This window comes from Pseudorca crassidens, chromosome 15 (assembly GCF_039906515.1).
Source record: "Pseudorca crassidens isolate mPseCra1 chromosome 15, mPseCra1.hap1, whole genome shotgun sequence".
Lineage (NCBI taxonomy): Eukaryota > Metazoa > Chordata > Mammalia > Artiodactyla > Delphinidae > Pseudorca > Pseudorca crassidens.
In genome coordinates this window covers 15,357,120-15,377,404 of record NC_090310.1, presented here as the reverse complement: position 1 = coordinate 15,377,404, position 20,285 = coordinate 15,357,120, and the positions used below count along the sequence as shown (strand labels likewise).

Genomic DNA, 20,285 nt, shown 5'->3' with positions numbered 1-20,285 from the left:
GATACATGCTACGGATAAAATAAAGAGTAAAGCAGAAGGAATTCCCTGGCTGTCCAGTGGTTAGGACTTGGCGCTTTCACTGCCTGGGGCCAGGGTTCAATCCCAGGGAACTAAGAGCCCAAAAGCCACACAGCGCGCGCGGCAAATAAACAAATAAATAAATAAGAGTAAAGCAGTGTGAGGGGAATGGGGGTGGTTGCAATTTTAAATAGGGTGATCAGGTTGGGCTTCATTCAGCTGACATTTGGGCAAAAGCTTACAGGAGGTGAGGGATTAAGCTATGTGGAAATCTAGGGAAAGGGTGTTCCAGGCAGAGGGCACAGCTAGTGAGAGGTGGAAAGTGCCTGGTATGTTGAGGGAAAAACAGGTGGGCCAGTGTGGCTGTTGCCATGAGTATGGGGGGTGAGGACGGAACGGAAAGAGGGGACGGAGGAGTCGTTCAATCTTTCTGGGTCTCTGTTGCCCCATCTGTAAAATGAGGATAATCACATTACCTCAGAGGTTCGTTATGAAGATGAAACGAACACATGTAAATCTCTTAGAAGAGAGCCTGACCAACGGGAAGGTGGACTCTTGGGGTGCAAGTCCAACCTCCACCGCCGGGAGGTAGCAGCGAGTCCCAGCCAGGCTGGTCCAGCGCGCAGGGTCAAATACACTGCCGGCCACGTGAGCGCCGGGATCCGGCACGCTTCAAGCCATCTTTTGCTTCTCTGCGCACTTCGGCCTTCCCAGCGGGAGCACCCTCCCCTCTCCCTTTTAACGCTGGCTCAAGCCCTGCCTTCCTCCAGCCGCCTCCAGAGCTGAGCGTCCTCCCAGCTTCACTCCAGGGTATTGCCGGGATGCGGGAAAAGAAAGGGTGGGAATGGTGTGGGGATGAGGGGCGAAGAGAAAATCCAGAGACTCAGGGAGCCCCTTCCTCATGATCTGTGCAGACTTTCCCCCAGTCCCTCAGGCAGGCCAGCCGGTGGTGAAGGGTCCCACCTCTGCTGAAGTTTAAAGACAGCTCCAGGGAATTCCTTGGTGGGCGAGTGGTTAGGACTCCATGCTTTCACTGCCGAGGGCCGGGGTTCGGTCCCTGGTCCGGGAACTAAGATCTCTCAAGCCGCATGGCTCAGCCAAAAAAGAAAAAAATTTTCAAAAACAAAACAAAACAGCCCCCCCCAACTCCAAAATATCGCCTGCTTCACTTACCCCTTTGCTTTAAAAATTTAAACTATTTAGAAAATACATGACCATGGTGAAGAAAAATCTGGTCAGTATAAGTACACACAAACACACACTGAAAAGTCTCTCTCCCATCATCGCCTGCTTGGAAAAACTGTCTTTTCACTGGTCTCTCTTCGTTTGGTCTCACTGGTCCCATCACTACCGCCAGAGCATTCTGTCTAAGGAGCAGATCTATCTAGATAAAACCCTTCAGTGGCTTTTTTTTTAAATTAGTTAATTAATTAATTGATTTTATTTCTGGCTGTGTTGAGTCTTTGTTGCTGTGCCGGGCTTTCTCTAGTTGCGGCGAGCGGGGGTTACTCTTCGTTGTGGTGCGCGGGCTTCTCATTGTGGTGGCTTCTTGTTGCAGAGCACAGGCTGTAGATCGCGGGCTTCAGTAGTTGTGGCACTCGGGCTCAGTAGTTGTGGCTCGCAGGCTCTAGAGCTCAGGCTCAGTAGTTGTGGCGCACGGGCTTAGTTGCTCCACGGCACGAGGGATCTTCCCGGACCAGGGCTGGAACCCGTGTCCCCTGCATTGGCAGGTGGATTCTCAACCACCGCGCCACCAGGGAAGCCCTCTTCAGTGGCTTCTTACTACTTCAGGACAAATGCACACTCATCCTTCAAAATCTGGCTCTGGTCACCTCATTCAGCTCCTCTCCTCCCAGACTCCACATGCTCCAGGCTCTTCCCTGTCCTGACATGTCCTTCCCACTCCAGCTCCTAGGCCTGGCCAGTCCTGCTCACACTGCACCTATACCAATTTCCCAGACCTTCCTGTGTGGCTCTTAGCACAACTGATGACACGGAAATTGTCTGCCTTCCTCTTCAGGGCAGGGAAGGGTCTATTTATTTAATTCAACACCAATCTCCTCTCCTTGCACAGAAAAGTCACCTAAACTGTGTTTGTTGCTGGCATTAATTAGTAATAATGATAATGTAACAGGGAAGAGCCATATCTGACTATATGTTCCATCTGTTTCTTTTACTTTAACCTTTGCTTTCTGCTGCTTTTGTTCACGAAAAGGATACTGTCTACACACAATGGCCTGCCTCGGGGAACCCTGCCCTTCTGCCTGAATGTTAAACCAAAGTGCCTTTGTTCAAGGAAACATCCGGACCCTGTCTGCCTGTGGATGGCTATAAGAAAGAAGAAATTAACACATCCCCTCCCCGAGGCTGGCCATTCCAGGTGATATTTGCAAAACTTATGGCCTTTTTACTTTACTTCATCTCCTCCCCCTCTCTGTGCTATAAAAGAAACTGGCATCCAAACCCCGATAAGTTGGTGATTTTGAGACTTTAGTCTGCCATCTTCTCGGTCTGCTGAATTGCTTGCCCAACACCTCGTCTCCTATGCCCTGTCGTGCGGCGAGCAGAGCGAGCTTAGACTCAGTAACAATAATAGTAATAGTAATACCTAGTAAAGTGTTAATTCCACACCTGGCACTATTCTGGGCACTTTACATATATAAATTCATGTGACCATACAACCCTAAGGTTGGTACAACCTCATTTTACCAATACGGGAATTGAAGTATTGAGTAGTTTAAGTAACTTGCCCCAGATGGTAAGTGGCTGAGCTGGGGGTTGAACCAGGCAGTCTGGTTTCCCACAAATGAGTCAAGAGCTAGAAGGGAGAAGGACGGGACCTCAGGGGAGGAATCCAGGTAGGGTTTGGTCTGTGCACTTTGCATCTAAGGGTCTTCTCGCCCTCTCGCATTTCTTTCCCAGAGATCCTATTTTATAGAGCAGAAGACAGAGGCCCAGAGAGACCAGATAACTCCGGGAGCTCTCTCCGGGAGAGAGCTGTGCTATTTATTTGGGGACCTGGGAGCAGAGAGACAGCCACGATGGGTTGGCGCGAGTTGCGAGTCCTCCGCTCCAAACTACAACTCCCAGGAGGCACCGGGCGCCCATAGCCCGCGTGACGTCACGGCGGCAGAGGGCTCAAGCGGCTCGGCCAGCCCGGCCGGTGGACTATTGGGCCGTTCCTCTCGGACCCCGGCCCTGGCTCTGGCCCCGAGGTAAGTGGAGCTACCTGCTCAGACCGTGCCGCGAAGGCTTCGCATCGCGCGCCCGCCGCCTCCGCCCTTGCTCTGGATTGCTGGAGCGCGCGTGGACTGGGGTTGGGGGGCTGGGGGACTGGCATCTACCATATGGGGAAGATCCGGGCCGAACCAAGTGACCCTGCGGAGGGAGGGAACCAGACAGGGACTCCCGAGCCGCTACTTCAACGCAGCCGACCCTGGGGTAAACAATACTGTGTGCCGCAGGTACGCAGGCCAGACACCGGCCGGGGTCCGAAGGCGCCGGATTAGGGGTCAGCCCCGCCCCCTGAACGAGGGTGCCCGGGATCAGAGGGAGCGGGGGTTGAGGTTTTCGGGCTGGATGGGTCTAAGGATCCTCTTCCCTCTAGACTACCAGATAGAACATCAGATTGAAGAATAGTAGCCCCGGAAAGCAAGGTTATCCAGAGTCGGCCTGTGTGTGCTTGGGGAAGTGGTTGAAGGGGTGGGCAGAGATTGTCCAAATCTGACTAACCCGTGCTCACGTGGAAAGATAGTGCGCCTGGATTCAGAGCCTTACAACTCCCCCTTCTTCCGCCTTTATAGATGGGAGCTGCTCCTGGAGGCTGAGCTTGTCAGCATCCTCGACCGGCTCTCGCCCCTGAAGTCAGAGAAGTGCCCCTGCCCACCCACACCCTTCTTGCCCCGTTTTGGGGTCGCCTCCATCTATCCGGTCCTCAGCCCTAGTGGCCGCCCAGTTCGACAAAAGAGCAAAACGATGATACTGGCTTCCGTGCTGGGGAGCGGACCCCGGGGCGGGCCAGCACTCTGGCCTCTCTTGGGGCCCTCACTGTCTCTCCGGGCCCGCTCCACATCAGCCACCGATACCCACCACGTGGAGATGGCACGGGAGCGCTCCAAGACAGTCACCTCCTTTTACAACCAGTCGGCCATCGATGTGGCAGCGGAGAAGGTGTGCAGCTAGGGCGGTGAGGCCTGGGTCCAGAGCTGGAGTGGGTGTCCAGGGAAGGGGTGGAGCTAATATGATGGGGGCAGGGTGTCAGAGATTCAGTGCTCAAGGGCCCTCTGCCCCTCCAGCCCTCAGTCCGTCTCACTCCGACCATGATGCTCTATTCAGGCCGCTCTCAGGATGGCAGTCACCTTCTGGTAAGATTCTTGCCCCTATTTTTCTCTTGGTCTCTGGAGCTCTGACCCAGCCACTCAGGCCCTGGCCTTAACTTTCTTCCTCTTTTTCTTCTAGAAAAGTGCCCGGTACTTGCAGCAGGAGTTGCCAGTGAGGATCGCTCATCGTATCAAGGGCTTCCGCAGCCTTCCTTTCATCATTGGCTGCAACCCCACCATACTGCACGTGGTAAGGTGGCCTCAAGGCGGCGTCGGTTTCCCTAGTAGAGAGGACCTTAGATCAGTGTGCCCACCGCCCATGGGGCAAATGGGGAGACGGAATCAGAGTGGTAGAGGCTTACCTGCCAAAAGGTTTCAGGGCCACAGAGGACTCGGACCCAAGCCTTCATGGAGGCTTGAAAGGCCATGATGGGGTTTGAACCAAATGAATTGGGGTGGATGGCGATCCCCATAGGTGGGCACGGGTGGCTGTTCTCTACCTGGTGCCCATAGCATCCCTGTGAATTCCCACACCTCTTCCTTGCAGCACGAGTTGTACATCCGTGCCTTCCAGAAGCTGACAGACTTCCCTCCGGTGAGGGCTGGGCCAGGGCAGGGTGAGGGGCTGAGAAGTCAGGGCTGGACCATCCAAGCTCATGACTCTGTGGCCTGCAGATCAAGGACCAGACGGATGATGCCCAATACTGCCAGCTGGTGCGACAGCTGTTGGACGACCACAAGGATGTGGTGACCCTCTTAGCTGAGGGCCTGCGTGAGAGCCGGAAGCACATAGAGGTCAGGGGCAGCGCAATGGGGGCTCAGGCCTGTTGTGAGGGCCTGGGAAGGGCACAGGGTTTCTTTTTTTTTTTTTTTTAACATTTTTTGTTTTTGTTTTTATTTTTTGTTTATTTATTTTTGGCTGTGTTGGGTCTTTGTTGCTGCACGTGGGCTTTCTCTAGTTACGGCGAGCGGGGGCTACTCTTTGTTGTGGTGCACGGGCTTCTCATTGCGGTGGCTTCTCTTGTTGCGGAGCACGGGCTCTAGGTGAGCGGGCTTCAGTAGTTGTGGTGCATGGGCTCAGTAGTTGTGGCTCGTGGGCTCTAAAGTGCAGGTTCGGTAGCTGTGGCGCACAGGCTTTGTTGCTCCACGGCATGTGGGATCTTCCCAGACCAGGGATTGAACCCGTGTCCCCTGCGTTAGCAGGCAGATTCTTAACCACTGCGCCACCAGGGAAGTCCCAGGCACAGGGTTTCTGAGCCCCTGCTCTTTACAGGATGAGAAGCTCGTCCGCTACTTCTTAGACAAGACGTTGACTTCAAGGCTTGGGATACGCATGTTGGCTACACATCATCTGGCGCTACATGAGGACAAGGTGGGGCACGGGGACCTGAGACCTACCTGGGAATGTCAAGTGGGGCAGAGAGGACTGAGCCAGGAGCCCCCATGGGCTGGGGACCCGGGCCGAGGGCCTGGGGAGAGCCTTGGGGCTGCTTCCGTAGTCTAGAGTTTGCAAGCTTTTGGTGGCCACGGTGTGGGTGGAGGTGATCCCTGGTCCTGACCTTCTTTCTCCTGCCAGCCCGACTTTGTTGGCATCATCTGCACTCGCCTCTCACCAAAGAAGATTATTGAAAAGTGGGTGGACTTTGCCAGGTGAGGCTAGAACGGCTAAGGGGGTGACGTCTTCGGGCAGGGAAGGTTTGGGTCTGATCCGTTGCCCAGGGCATGGTCCAGGGCAGGGTTTTTCAACTGTGACACTGTTAACGTTTTGGGCCAGATCATTCTTTTTTGTGAGGGGCTGGCCTGTGCTTGTTAGGATGTTCAGAAGAGTCCCTGGCTTCTACTCACTTGATGCCAGTAATACTCTCCAGCTGTGACAACCAAAAATGTCACTAGAGATTGAGATTGTGAAATTTCCCTGGGAGGTTGGGGACAGAATCACCTCCAGTTGATAACCACTGGTTGAGGTCTGAACCCTTGCTCCTTTCCGCAGACGCCTGTGTGAACACAAGTATGGCAATGCCCCCCGAGTCCGCATCAATGGACATGTGGCTGCCCGTTTTCCCTTCATCCCGATGCCGCTGGACTACATCCTGCCCGAGCTGCTCAAGAATGCCATGAGGTGGGCTGCTGGATATATTGGAAGGGGGCAGACAGGAACTGGGGTGAGGCTGGGGCACCACCACCTACTGATCTTTGCCCCCTGCACAGAGCCACAATGGAGAGTCACCTAGACACTCCCTACAATGTCCCAGATGTGGTCATCACCATCGCCAACAATGATATCGATCTCGTCATCAGGTTTGCCCTGGGTGGGAGTTGGGGTGGGATGCATGGTGGTTCTGGGCACTGTTTCTGATTTGCTAGATGATTTCAAGCCAGTACCTGCCCCAGTCTGAGATTTAGTTTCTGGTTGGACAGGATATTCTCCAGTTCTGAGATTGCCATGAGCTGGACATGAGTGGATCTGGGGCCAGCTGTGGGCCCCAGGGCCCTGTCCTTGTCAGCAGCTGAGGGGCCCAGAGTGGGAAAAGAGTCAGAAATAAACAGTCTGCGGTGCTGGGCTGAGAATAAACGTCAAGTCCTATGAGGAAGTATAAGCAGTTAGTGGCAGAGGTAAGGGTGGAGAAACATAGCTTAAAAAAACAAGGCCCAAGAGTCTAGGTGACCACATTCCATGTCTGCGTGGAAGCGACAGGAAGCCCGACTTAGCACTGTCTACTTGGGGAGGTAGTGAGCCCCACCAAAGCTGAGCCAAACCCCTGTCGTCGTCATCCTGCCAGGATTTCAGATCGGGGCGGGGGAATCGCTCACAAAGACCTGGATCGGGTTATGGACTACCACTTCACTACAGCTGAGGCCAGCACCCAGGACCCCCGGATCAGCCCCCTCTTCGGCCACCTGGACCTGCACAGTGGCGGCCAGTCGGGACCCATGCACGGGTGAGGCCCCACCTGGCCAGAATGGAGGGGCGGGGGGGGGCCAGGAGACTCAACCTTTGAAGCCCGTGTTCTGTCCCCTTGCCCACCCCCAGCTTTGGCTTCGGGCTGCCCACATCGCGGGCCTACGCAGAGTACCTCGGTGGTTCCCTTCGGCTGCAGTCCCTACAGGGCATTGGCACGGACGTCTACCTGCGGCTCCGTCACATCGACGGCCGGGAGGAAAGCTTCCGCATCTGACCCCGCAGCCCTTGGCCTGCTTGCCTGCCCAGGCTAGGCCACACACCCTGGCAGGACCTTCCGGGCCCAGCAGGGTGCCACCCTGCTCTACACACTGCTGCATCTCGGGTCTTAGGGCCCCAAGCAGATGGACTTACGTGGAGCCAGGCACCTCCCCTCCTCGATGGGGTCCACTGCTTCCCTGCCTCCAGGCCTTAGAGGGGATGAAGTGGGGACCCTTGGGGTCTCCAGCACCAGCTCCGTCATTCTTGTTCCTGGGGAACCCCCACTCTGACCTGCTGTTTGTTATTAAAGTTCACATTTTGAATGCCCTCTTGGGCCCCATGTGTGGGCAGGGCAGGTGAGCCTTTGTTTCTGCCCCCATTCAGGTCCCCTGGGCCCTTGGGTTTAACTAGTTCATGTTCCAGTCTCTGTCCTCACAGCCTGGCAGACCAGGAATGGAACTGGCCCCGAGTCGCTTGCATGTTACATTTGGCGGGAGTGGGGATGACTTGGGCAGTTTGTGCAAAGACCTTTCATTTATTTCATTTACCAAATGTTTCTGGCTCCCAGACAATATTGAAGGCCTGGGTTGGCCCAGCTTTAGGCCTCAGTTCTGACTCTTCCCTTCCCAGCAGTCACAGGTTGCAGAGGTGTCGGTCACCAGACTAGGCAACTTTCCAAGCCACCTGATTCCTGAACCTGAGTAAGGTTAAAAATACTGTCTGCCAGCTGTGCTTGCTGTTGCCAAGGAAAGGAACACACCAGATTGTGCTCTGACAGGCCCCAGAGGACAGTGGGGTCCTGGTAGGGAGGGCAAAAGGAAAGGACTCCAGGGAGCAGGTGGTGAGGTGACCACCTGCCTATCTTGCCAGGGAAGGAGAAGGCCTGAAGGCCTGTTTGGTGGAACTGGTGATGGAGGTGGGGCACTGAGGGGAGACAGGAATTGTATCTGGTGGTGGGAAACCATAGTGACTTGATCCTGCTGGCTGCAGGGCAGAGGGGGTGAGACTGGAGAGGTAGGTGGCAGTCAGGGTGAAAGACCTTGAATTTACAGTGAAGAAGCATGGGTTTTATCCTGGAGGCAGCAGGGACCCATGGAAGGGTTTTAAGCTAGGAGGGATGTTTCAGGTTGGGTTCCCTAGAAGCACATCTTAAAAGGAGGATTTGTGTCCGAGTGATTTGTTGAGAAAGTGCTCCCAGAAGGGAGTAGGGGAAGTGGGAAAGGGAAGGGCAGGAGGCCAGGCAAGAGAGCTAAGCTCCACAGTCATTGATGGACTCCTCCACTGGACAATCATTCGTTTAATGTCCCTATTTGAATGGGGTTGGGGAGGTACTTAAAACTCGCTGTCTAAGAACTTCTGTTTTCATCTCTTCTGAGGCAAAATAGCTCTATTAGCCTGAGGGGCAGTTTGCCAAACAAGCCTCTGGTGCTGGCTTTTGAAAGCCCATCAAAGGAAATATAAGCACAAAGAAGCAACAGAAAAAGATTCTAGGGGATCTGGGTGAATCATCTACATAGTTCTAGGGGTGGGTGGAGAGTGGGAAAAGGTACTACAGTTTTAATTTTTTTTTTCTTGCCTGATTTTTATTTTTTCTGTTTCATATGCTGCCAGACAACTGGCATTTACTGCTCCCCCCAAACTCCTTCATTCCCCAAAAGCCAAGTTACCAGCACTTCCCACTGCCATCCCTCACAAATACTTAGACATTTCCTGATCTATAACCTCATCCTTAGGGCTTGAGCATTACACCCCTCTTAGAATTGTTTCTAAGCCCAATAACCAAATTATAAGTCAAAGATGATTAAGAGAGAGGCCAAAGGGAATGTTTGAGCACCTACCCTGTCTGGTATTGTGCAGTACACTTGTTTTATATACATAAGAGATAAGTACATGGTTCAACCTTTTTATAGTTATATGGCTTGTACAGTTTAACCTTTAACGACACTCTGGGAATGGACATACTTGTACAACTTCCCCAGTGAAGGGGCAGAACCCAGGATTCCTTACTCAATAAGCCCCAGATGCTCTCCATTATGTCCACTGCCTTTGGCTAGTTTCTGTTTGGGGGACCTGGTCCTTTCTTTACAAAGGCTTGATTCTGTGAGAGTGATTTATTGGCTGTCCCAGGACACACATCCGTCCTGCTTCCCCCACCCCAACTGTCCTTTTCCCACTCAACAAGGAAGGCAGTTTCTTCAGTCTTAGACGGAAGACCCGTATTTGGCAGGCGGAAGTGGGCGGTACGGGGATGGGTGCTAATCCCAAATTCATCGCCCTAAAGCCAGGCATCCAGGGAGCCTGCTTTGGCTCTGCCCCGGTCAAGTGGGGGCAGCGCCCCCTGATCAGGCACCCGGACCTTTAAAAAGATCGAGCTGAGGCATCACATCAGGAAAGCCTTTTCCCTCTTTTCAACTCCAGGGTGCAGCCATAGTTCCAAACGGAAAACAACTCCAGGGCAACCGGCACAGTCCACGTCAATCTGGCCCAGCGCCGCGGAGACCGTCGCACGAGCCAATGAGCTCCTGCCACGTCACAGACCCCCCCCCTCCCGCCTCCAGCCGGCCGCGGCCTCCGCCACGAGTCGCTGACCCGGAGCTAAAGGCCCTGCGCGGCGCTGTATTCTGGCGTCACTTCCACTACAGCGATGGCGGCGCAGGGAGCAGCTGCGGCGATTGCGGCGGCGACTTCAGGGGTCGCGGGGGAGGGCGATCCCGGGCCCGGCGAGAATGTGGCGGTCGAGGGGACCTCCCCGTCCCCGGGCCGCGTCTCTCCGCCGACCCCGGCGCGTGGCGAGCCAGAAGTCACTGTGGAGATCGGAGAAACGTACCTGTGCCGGCGGCCGGATAGCACCTGGCGTGAGGGCGGGACCCAGGGCCAGGGGGCGGGGTTTAAGGGCGGGAGCGGGGCCTGAGGGAGGAGAACGCGGACTTTCGGACTTGCCCGGGCGTCGCCTACAACCCCCTCCGAGTTGGGTGTTCGCCAAGTTCTTCCTAATGTGTGTAGAGCTCCCAATCCACTTCCTTGCCCAGTCTTAGGCTTCATTCCCTTTTCTTGTTAACCTCCTTCCTCAATGGTCTCCCTTGTCTCTGTGACTCCCCCCTTCCATCCATCCCCTGCAGCCGCCAGCGGAGAGGACCTACCAGAACACAAAAGCGAGCTTCCCCTCCCTTCTATTGCTTTGCCTCATTTCCAAAATAAACCCCAAGTTCCTTAGAATGGCATTCATTTTTGTAACCTCTCTGTTTTCCAGCACCCCTAGTAAAGGCCATTGCCAGACCAGACCACACTGTGTGCTCTGAAGGCCATATGCCTTTTACCGCCTGTGCCCTCTGCTTGGAATGCCCTTCTTTCCCTTTCTTCTTGTTTAGCTGGCTAGCCCCAGTCATCCTTTTAGCATCATATCCCTTGTGATGCCATTCTTGACTCCCTTCAGGCAGATTGAGTCGTTCCCTTCTGTATGTTCCCTTTCTGTATGAAGAAATGCAACATTTTCTTCATACCTGAGCTATAGTATATGTACCATTATGTTGTCATTGTCTGTCTGTCTGTCTTCTATCAAAGTGGGAACTTCCGGAGGGCAGGACTGCTCATGATCCATCACCATATCCAGCAGCAACCCAGCACAGGGCCAGACCTGCAGTGGTTGCCTTCCTCGTTTATCGAATGGTCGGCTGTTTGTCATTGAACGTTTTAGAGCCATTAATTCACCGTTTGAGGTGGGCACGGTTATCCTTATTTTACAGATGAAGGTGCTGAGGCTCAGAAAGCCAAAATAACTTTTTCAGTTAAATATAGCTAGGAAGTGGGGCCGTCTGATTCCACAGCTAGCCCTCATGACCCCTGAACAAATGAACGACTGAGTATAGCAAAAGAAACATTGAATTTGGAGCCAGATTTAAATTCAGTTAAGTATTTGCTCATCACTTTTCAAATAGGTGACCCTGGGTAAGCCTCAGTTTCCTCGTCTCTAAAATAAGAATAACAGCCCAGTCTGGCCCACCTCAGACAGTGATTGAAGGGAGTGGCAGATGTGAGCAGGTGAGGTTAGCGTACATTTGGCCACAGAATCTGGGAAGCCGCTCCTCAGTGTGAAGGATCACTGTTGTTCCAGCCCTATTTTCTTTCCTGGTGATCCTAGCCTTTTCCCTTCACAGATTCTGCTGAAGTGATCCAGTCTCGAGTGAACGATCAGGAGGGCCGAGAGGAATTCTATGTACACTATGTGGGCTGTGAGTGACTTGGGGTATACAGGTCTGGGGGGGGGCGGGAGCGGACGGGCAGCACCCTCATGGCCCATCCTCACAGTTAACCGGCGACTGGACGAATGGGTAGACAAGAACCGGCTGGCGTTGACCAAGACGGTGAAGGATGCCGTGCAGAAGAACTCAGAGAAGTACCTCAGCGAGCTGGCCGAGCAGCCTGAGCGAAAGATCACTCGCAACCAAAAGCGCAAGCATGACGAGATCAACCACGTGCAGAAGGTCCGGGCCCCTCCCCTTCCCCGGGGCCGCAGGAGGCTCAGCTGCCTCTGCTGACTCCCTTGGGTCCCGGTGCCAAAACCACAGCAGCTCCCATTTCTTAAGCTCCTACAGTGTGTAGGGGACTCTTATTTCTTCTTAGGTATTCTTCACAGATGAGAAAACTGAGGCTCAGAGAGGGTGAGAGCTTGGCTACAGTCTCGTGGCAAGGAAATGACACAGCTGGGACTGGAACTCAGGCCTCTTGCACCTTTCGTGCCCACTCTTGGCTGTGCCACATTGACAGATGGACCTGAAGTCCGAAGGGGAGGAAGAGAATGAGTGATTTGGGGCACTTGCTATTGCCAAGCATTGTGCTGAGTGTTGTGCCTGTATAAGCTCATCAGATCCTCCCTAACAACTCAACACCACAGGGATAATTAGTTCTTACTGAGGAAAACAGGAAGCAGGCTGAGAGAGGTTAAGTAACATGCCCAAGATCACACAGCTAGTAAAAGGGTGGGTTGAGATTAGAGTAATAATGGCAAACATTTATAGGCTTGTGAACCACAGTATTAGGCTAAGTATTTCAGTATATGATCTCACTGAAGTTTCACAGCAACTCTTTGAGGTAAGCATTATATCCCCAGTTTACAAGGGAGGTACAGGTAGTTTTAGGAATCCAGTTAGGAATTAGATTGGCCAACTAGATTGTCCTACTTTGGGGCACAAGCTCTTTGAAACATGCCAGAAATTCCTGCCACTTTATTCCAAAACTTGGGTTCTTTTCACGAAGCTAGCCTGCCCTGGGGGGTTTCTATCCTCCTACTCTGAATCTTAGTTTCTGGATTTGTGAGATGGGGTGTGCACACAAGAGGAGGATTTATGGAGCTCTCAAGGCACCCAGACGTTCATTATTTTCAACCAGTGCCAGTCCATCCTTCTGAGTGCTCGTCCTGGGCTTAGCAGCAATGGTTTGCAAACTGTGGGGCTGTTAGTAGATTGCCAAATTAGTTCAGTGGGTTGTGACCATGTAAATTTCAAAAATGGAAGAACTAGGACAAGGTAGAAAGTACCATAGTGCATTGCACTTTATTAAAGGTAAGTATTGTTTTAAGAAGCTTCTCTCTCACATACAAGTATATATATGTATATACACAAACTTGCAGTTGGTATACAGTGCTGTGATAAAAAAAATTTGAAATACCTGAATTAGAAAGATCTCTCACTGGGAATTCCCTGGCGGTCCAATGGTTAGGACTCGGCACTTTCACTGTCATGGCCCGGGTTCAATCCCTGGTCAGGAACTAAGATCCTGCAAGCCACGTGGCGTGGCCAAAAAAATCTCTCACCATCTAAGGCAGCACGGTCCAACTGAACGTCCTGTGATAAATGGAAGTGTTCTGCCTCTGTGCTGTCCGAAACAGTAGCCACTACCCACGTGTGGCCCTTGAGCACTTGAAATGTGTTTCGTGTGAGTAGGAACTAAATTTTTTAGTTTTATTAAAAGTTTTTTTTTTTTGGCCGCGCTGCACGGCATGTGGGATCTTAGTTCCCTGACCAGGGATCGAACCCGTGTCCCCTGCATTGAAAGGCAGATTCTTTACCACTGGACCACTAGGGAAGTCCCAAGAATTAAATTTTATTTGAATGTAATGAACTTAAATTTAGGTGGCCCCTTGTGGCTAGTGACTACTTTACCGGACAGCTCGGATCTAAGGTTTTCTTAGCTCCCCAGCCAGGTTGCACTGGCACATTAAGTCGCAAAGATGTACCTCTAAGCTGGCAGGCAGCAGGGTGGTTGACAGTGGGCCAGTGGGGATAAAATCAAAGAACGAGTAACAGCGAGTTAACGATCAGCAAGGTTCTTCAGAGCCTAATTAATGTTTAATTCTAAATAAACTGCAGCATTTACGGAAAGTAGTGTTTTTGTAATTCTTTAATGCATTTACAGAGGAAGATTGTGTTGTATGAGTTGGGAAATGTGTTTTAAAGAGGCATGTGAGGAGGAAAATCATCCTTCCCTCATCTTTGCAGGGGTTAGGTGTGGAGTTGGACAGGCGAGGGGCCCATGCCCAGCTGTCCTGGGTGCCAGTTCTGTGAGCTTACCTCTCTGTGCCTCAGTTTCCTCTTCCGTGCAGTGGAGAGAGTGAGGATTCCCATCTCAGGCTTGTTCTGAGTAATGCCTACGACGTAAGTGCTTAGTACTTGGAATAAATGGCAGCTGGCTAGTCCCCAAGGGCCAGTGACCTCACCTCTCCCTGCCTGTTTACTTCTCTGTAGAACAGAAGTAAGAACATTGTATCTCAGCGTTGCCAAAAGGGTTAAATGAGGCCATCCAGGCAAAGTGCTTTGTGGAAGGGGTTCTGGGTAAAAGACTGGCTCCTTCTCCCTTCTGAACTACAGGGCAAGGCTGCCATCTACTCTGGTGTAGGTCATAGGCCTAACTGCGTCCACTGTCAGGCTGGACTTGGTTCCTCCTTCAGCATCTGGCCTAGGAACAAGATGGGCTGTGAGTGCCACCTGACTTGTAGTCCCTGCCTTCCAAAGACTTGGAAAATGGGGGAAACCAAGAAGGGGGAGTCGGAGGGTACTGTTGTTGACCACTGAATTCCTGACTTGGGAACGAATGTATTCTGCATCGGGAAGAATGCAGTCAGGCCTCCTGGAGGATTGTTGACCACACCTTCCCGGGGTGCTGGGCCTTGAAGGACAGGGAGAGCACAGCAAAAACAATCACACGTGATCACTCGCCAAGCTCTGCCTCATCATGCACTTGCCTGGCTCGTGCTCGGTGCCAGGCTGAGTAAGCATTTTCTGGCAGCTGTAGGAGAGGGAAGGACATTCAGGGTGGAAGGAACTGCATGTGCAAAACCATGGAGGCCAGCAACAGGAGTGTTGATAGCAGAGCAGATCTGAGGGGGCTGAGACTGGGGGCTGGGAATTTACAGAGGCCTCGTCAACTATCCAGACCTGAGACGGTGGCAGTGGCTATTCGGTGTGGGACAGAGGAACCGGTTCCAGAGATGACAAGGAGGTAGCGCTAACAGGACGTGGCCATTATTCGGATGCCAGGCTGAGAGGAGGAGGAGTCTTGAGAGCTGGTCTCTTATTGGTCTGGGGTAGTTGGACTGAAGGTGATGCTCCTAGTGAGATGGGGAACCCAGGAGGATGACCAGGTTTGCAGGGAGGAAAGGTTGAGTTCCTTTCTGGACACCTAGAGCCTGATGTGCCTGTGGGAGGGGCCTCCGGGAGCAGTCGCATGGGCAGGAAAGAGGTCCAGGCACACCGGAGTGTCCGCACCAGTTCCTGCTGTGGAAGCGGAAGACCAGGCCCATTATGTCATCTGTCTCACAACAACTGTGGCAGAGCTGGATTGATCGCGTTGTACAGCTGAAGCTCTTACCAGCCCAAGAACTGGAACCAGGCCTCCTGATCCTAGCCCTGTTCATCAGGCAAAAGGTCCAAACTTGGGGATCAGGAGTGTCTGGGATGTATGGGTGGGTGGGCAGATGGGAGAGGAACTTGGACCAGTCAGCTCCGAAACCAGGTGAAACAGGTTTGCTAGACAGGCGGGAAGTGCTGGGTTCTGGGATGGGAGGCGTGGCCTGACCTCCACTTCTGTTCACCTGTGTCCACTGCTCTTTCTCACTCAGACCTATGCAGAGATGGACCCCACAACAGCAGCCTTGGAGAAGGAACATGAGGCGGTAAGTAGGGGAGTGGGTCCTAACTGGGGGCACCCCTTCCCTACAGCATCCCTTGCCCCGACCGAGCCACCCCCTGCCCTTCACTCCCACCTCGCCCACAGATCACCAAGGTGAAGTACGTGGACAAGATCCACATCGGGAACTACGAAATCGACGCCTGGTACTTCTCCCCGTTCCCTGAAGACTACGGGAAACAGCCCAAGCTCTGGCTCTGCGAGTACTGCCTCAAGTACATGAAATACGAAAAGAGCTACCGCTTCCACTTGGTGAGGCTGGGCTGGGCCGGGCCTGGTGAGTGCGGTGGTGGGCATAGAGGCTGAGGGCCGGCTGAGGCAGCGGCACTAGGCAAGGTCCAGAGCAGTTGAGTCCAAGGAAAAGCTGCCCCGGCTGGAGAGACCTGGATTCCAGGCCTGACTCTGCCTTTGCTGGAGTGACCCTGGCCAACTTGCTGACCCTCCCCAGACCCCAGTTTCCTCTTCTGTGGAATGGGAACCTTCTGGGGTCCCTTGCCCTCAGCACATGTTTATCAAGGCCAGTCCAGAGCCAGGTTCCCCTGTGGAAAAGAGGAAGTAAGCACAGCTCCGAGCTGTGGGACCATGAGGTGCGGACAGACAGGAAGCTTTAATCCACATGCAGGACCTGCTGGGGCAGGGCAGTGGTGTGTTTCCCACAGGGTAGAGACACTGAGGCAAATGTATGTGGTTTGGGAAATGCCCTTGTCATGGGTGCCGGCCCTCCAGAGTCCTCCAGAGCCAGGCTGAGCTGGACTTAAAACCGTCTCGCTGTGTGATGTTTGAGCCGGTTACTGTGCCTCGGTTTCTCCATCTGTAGAATAGCACCCGTCTCCTCAGATGGTTGGGAGTATTACTCGATGTAGGTAAAGGGTGGGGCCCGGGGTCTCCAGGTGGAGAGAAGCAGAGGCCTGCTGCAGGCCACACAGGGCGGGATGGGGCACCTAGCGGGGAGCCTTGGGGCCTCATGCCTGTGCCTCCCCCTGCCCGTCCCCACCCCCAGGGCCAGTGCCAGTGGCGGCAGCCCCCGGGGAAGGAGATCTACCGCAAGAGCAACATCTCTGTGTACGAGGTGGACGGCAAAGACCACAAGGTGAGCCCCGGGGGGAGGCACTGTGACAGGTGGGGGGACACGCTGGGCACCTCCCAACGATCTCACGATCTCCCCGGCGCCATAGGGTAGAGGCTGGCCTCAGTGTGCGAAGAGGACTGTGGGCTGGTGCGCGGGCTGGTGCTCGGCCTGTGGTTGGTGCATAGTCAACTCGTGGCCCTGTGGTGCCAGCCTTGAGTTCTGAGTTTCCCTTCTCTCCCTGAGGACTTGCCTTCTGATGGGGTAGCTTGGGGTGGCTTAGGTTCAGGCGCTTTTGGAACCCAGAGTGGAGACTGTCTTGCCTCAGGCTGTTCTTAAAAACTGCTTTCTCTTTCTGCCTGAAGAAAAGGTGTTTGTTTTTCCTGGGTGTGAACTGCTTTGTGTGAGGTTTCCTGCTGGGAGCGCTCTGTGGCTCAGACCGCTAAGTTCCTTGTTCCTGAAGGACTTCATTGCGGCATTGCGGCAGGGTGGGGCCTTTGGGGCCTGCTTTGCTGTGTTGAGAACTTGACCCTTGCCTGGTCAGTCTGGGAAGGTCTCCTGGGGAAGTCCCGTGGAGTGTAAGACGCAGAGGCCTGGCTTCTGAGTGGCTCCTGGCTTCAAATCGCCCCGTCACTTCCTAGCTGACCTTGGACAAGTTACTTAAGGTCCTTTGTTCCTGTTTCCTCATCTTTAAGACAGGAGTCATGATAATAGTTAACTAACAGGCTTGTTAGTGGAGTAAATGAGACAGCAAAGTCAAGTACTTAGCACAGTCCCTGGCATCGAATAGGGTTTAGTAAACATGGGCCTCTGTCAGCCTTATGATAAGCAGCTTGTGAAATCTTAGCCCCACCAGAGCCCCCTGCTCTGCCCTCCTGAGCATGAATGGGGCTGGGGGCGGCAGGAGGGGCCCCAGCAGGAGACCTGGGTGTTCTTCCCAGTTCTGCCTTTTCCAGCTTTGGGTCCTCAGGCAAGCACTCCCCACTGCCGCCCCCCAGAGCCTCCGTTGCCTCCTAAGCAAAATGGGTCTAGCAGCGCTGGGTTCACACAATTGTTGAATCCAACGAGAGTGGATGTAAAAGGTGTCCTTGATCTCTGCCATGAAGCCAACCTCCAGGTCCCACTGGCCCTCCTGGCATTGGTCTCTGTCCCGGTGTGGCTGACTGGGCAGACAGCTCAGGTTGCAGTCAGGCTCGAGGGTCGTCCATTCAGCAGACATTTACCAAGCTCCCAGCTTCACGCTTAGCCTTGAGCTAGGTGCTGAGGACACAGCTGTGAACAGTCAGAACTCATATAGCAGGTTGAATCCTGCCCTAGTGCTCACCAGCCATGGGACCTTGAGCGAGCCACTGTCTCCTCTGAGCTTGTTTCCTGACCTGAAACAGAAGAGTTCGTGTCTGTGAAGATTGAGCTCCTCTTCAGCGCTCAGAAGCGGTAGCCGTGATTGGTCCAGCTCTGCCGTTACCTCCTTGAGTGCTCATAGCTCTCTGATTTTCAGTTTCCCCATCCATCAAACGTGACTCTAAGACTCCTTCCAATTCTAAACATGACTGTTCTGGTGAGGATCCCACTTCTCACCGTGCTGGCACTGGCTGCTGTCTGGAGCCTGGCACTTGCAGGGCAGGGTGGCAGCTCCTGCCCAGGCCTCCATGGGGCGAGGCGGAGGAGTTACGCCTGCTCCCTGAGCCTGCTTCCACCTCGCGACCCCTCAGATTTACTGTCAGAACCTGTGTCTGCTGGCCAAGCTTTTCCTGGACCACAAGACATTGTACTTCGACGTGGAGCCATTCGTCTTTTACATTTTGACCGAGGTGGACAGGCAGGGAGCCCACATCGTCGGCTATTTCTCGAAGGTGCTGGGTTGGGAAGCCCGGGTTGAGGGAGAGGGGGAGAATGAACCTGAAGCAGGGGCTGAGCCTCCGCAAAGGTCCTGACCACCCACCCCTACAGGAAAAGGAGTCACCAGATGGGAACAACGTGGCCTGCATCCTGACCCTGCCCCCCTACCAGCGCCGTGGCTATGGAAAGTTCCTCATTGCTTTCAGTGAGTGGTTCCCGGCCTGTCCAGGAAAGGCAGCTGTGGTGAGGGGTGCCAGGGCAGGGTGGGCCCTCAGTTTCCTCATTTCCACTGTTGCCAGGTTATGAGCTGTCCAAGCTGGAGAGCACAGTAGGCTCCCCTGAGAAGCCACTGTCTGACCTGGGCAAGCTCAGCTACCGCAGCTACTGGTCCTGGGTCCTTCTGGAGATCCTGCGAGACTTCCGGGGCACTCTGTCCATCAAGGACCTTAGGTAAGGGAGGCACCTGGAACCCTCAGGAGGGAAGGACTCTCCTAAGATTGGCCGTGATGCTGTCAAACTGTCTCCTTGTCCCCTTTTGCTGTCCCAGCCAAATCCCACAAGGGAGCTCTCTCCAGCATCTGCTCTAATCCCTTTCTGCAGCCAGATGACGAGCATTACCCAGAATGACATCATCAGCACCCTGCAGTCCCTCAACATGGTCAAGTACTGGAAGGGCCAGCATGTGATCTGTGTCACACCCAAGCTGGTGGAGGAACACCTCAAAAGTGCCCAGTATAAGAAACCACCCATAACAGGTGGGTGGAGTCTGCCCAGGGTGTGTGTGTGTGTGTGTGTGTGTGTGTGTGTGTGTGGGCAGAGGGTAGATGTAAGGACTGCCGTGAGCCAAGGCCTCTGTTTTGCTGTCATCGGATCCCCAACCAGTCTGACCAGCTCCCAGGACCGAAGCCTGGGGCAGCCCCCTCCCCAGGACCCAGTCTACCCCTGTTCTCACCTCGAGGTGCAACCTGGTCTGGGCCCAGGGCAGAGCAGCCACTGCGAGCGGCCGGGCCCGGAGGCCCAGTCTTGCCTCTCATGCCTCTTCTCCCCACAGTGGACTCTGTCTGCCTCAAGTGGGCACCCCCCAAGCACAAGCAAGTCAAACTCTCCAAGAAGTGAGTGTCCTGTGCCTGTGCCCCTGCTGCTGGACCCGTGCCTCCTTGCACCCCAGCCTGTAAATATGTACAGACCTGTTTCGTCATTTTTTTAATAAAGTAAGTTCTGCCAGTGGCTCTGGACTTTGGAGGTGGGAGGGAGAGGCCCAGAGCGGATGGGCGTCATTTCACGTCACACACACGCGGCCAGTTGTGCTCAGAACATTTTACTCCATCTCGCTCCGTCTAACCCCGCACACCAGGTGCAAGTCGGGGCCCAGTTCCGGTGGGGGCTCAGTCCTCCGGAGTCCAGGAGTCGGGGCTCAGGGGGGCGTGGCAGCCAGTGAGGCAAGAGTGGGGCCTTTTCTGTCCTTGAAAGCATGCTGCCCAGAGGCAGCCCCAGCCCAGAAAACAGTGAGAGCGTGAAATGATGGGGCTCATCAGGCAGAGCAGGTGAGGTGCTACAGCCAGCCTTTCAGCAGCAGGCATCTGGGCGTCTTCTAGAAACAGGTGGGGAGCCGGGGCCCACTTTCATAGCCGAGGGTCCTTGGGGGCTCCACAGGAGCCCAACCGATAGGCTTGTGGACAGCAGATGGAGGTGACCAGAGTTT

General features: G+C 54.0%; 2 protein-coding genes across 7 annotated transcripts; both read left to right on the top strand.

Annotated features, from left to right (window-relative positions):
• Positions 1 to 662: 662 nt before the first annotated feature.
• On the top strand, positions 663 to 7,824 carry BCKDK (branched chain keto acid dehydrogenase kinase). 3 transcript variants are annotated; one of them, XM_067706076.1, is made up of 14 exons: positions 664 to 828; positions 2,234 to 2,398; positions 2,941 to 3,233; positions 3,822 to 4,188; positions 4,314 to 4,382; positions 4,477 to 4,587; positions 4,885 to 4,932; positions 5,013 to 5,132; positions 5,611 to 5,709; positions 5,914 to 5,987; positions 6,328 to 6,456; positions 6,546 to 6,635; positions 7,118 to 7,276; positions 7,369 to 7,824. In XM_067706076.1, the coding sequence occupies exons 4-14, from the start codon at positions 3,994 to 3,996 to the stop codon at positions 7,511 to 7,513; spliced, it is 1,239 nt and encodes a 412-aa protein (XP_067562177.1). In that variant the 5' UTR covers positions 664 to 828; positions 2,234 to 2,398; positions 2,941 to 3,233; positions 3,822 to 3,993; the 3' UTR covers positions 7,514 to 7,824. The 3 variants fall into 3 exon arrangements, with proteins under 3 accessions (XP_067562178.1, XP_067562177.1, XP_067562176.1); XM_067706075.1 differs by lacking the exon at positions 2,234 to 2,398; XM_067706077.1 differs by lacking the exons at positions 2,234 to 2,398; positions 4,314 to 4,382 and having other exon boundaries at positions 663 to 828.
• A 139-nt stretch (positions 7,825 to 7,963) lies between these two features.
• On the top strand, positions 7,964 to 19,810 carry KAT8 (lysine acetyltransferase 8). Of its 4 annotated transcripts, XM_067706057.1 has the most exons (11): positions 7,964 to 10,352; positions 11,652 to 11,726; positions 11,803 to 11,978; positions 15,611 to 15,664; positions 15,766 to 15,930; positions 16,679 to 16,768; positions 18,457 to 18,597; positions 18,695 to 18,788; positions 18,883 to 19,033; positions 19,184 to 19,338; positions 19,635 to 19,810. In XM_067706057.1, the coding sequence occupies exons 1-11, from the start codon at positions 10,142 to 10,144 to the stop codon at positions 19,697 to 19,699; spliced, it is 1,377 nt and encodes a 458-aa protein (XP_067562158.1). In that variant the 5' UTR covers positions 7,964 to 10,141; the 3' UTR covers positions 19,700 to 19,810. The 4 variants fall into 4 exon arrangements, with proteins under 4 accessions (XP_067562158.1, XP_067562156.1, XP_067562159.1 ...); XM_067706055.1 differs by having other exon boundaries at positions 19,184 to 19,810; XM_067706058.1 differs by lacking the exon at positions 19,635 to 19,810 and having other exon boundaries at positions 19,131 to 19,263.
• The last annotated feature ends 475 nt before the right edge of the window (positions 19,811 to 20,285 follow it).

Coding starts and splice junctions, on each gene's coding strand:
- BCKDK (XM_067706075.1), top strand. CDS start 3,994: ATGATACTGGCTTCCGTGCTGGGGAGCGGACCCCGGGGCGGGCCAGCA. Junction 4,933..5,012: donor AGCTGACAGACTTCCCTCCG/GTGAGGGCTGGG, acceptor TGTGGCCTGCAG/ATCAAGGACCAGACGGATGA. Junction 5,988..6,327: donor AAGTGGGTGGACTTTGCCAG/GTGAGGCTAGAA, acceptor TCCTTTCCGCAG/ACGCCTGTGTGAACACAAGT.
- KAT8 (XM_067706055.1), top strand. CDS start 10,142: ATGGCGGCGCAGGGAGCAGCTGCGGCGATTGCGGCGGCGACTTCAGGG. Junction 10,353..11,651: donor GCGGCCGGATAGCACCTGGC/GTGAGGGCGGGA, acceptor TTCCCTTCACAG/ATTCTGCTGAAGTGATCCAG. Junction 16,769..18,456: donor TGGACGGCAAAGACCACAAG/GTGAGCCCCGGG, acceptor GCGACCCCTCAG/ATTTACTGTCAGAACCTGTG.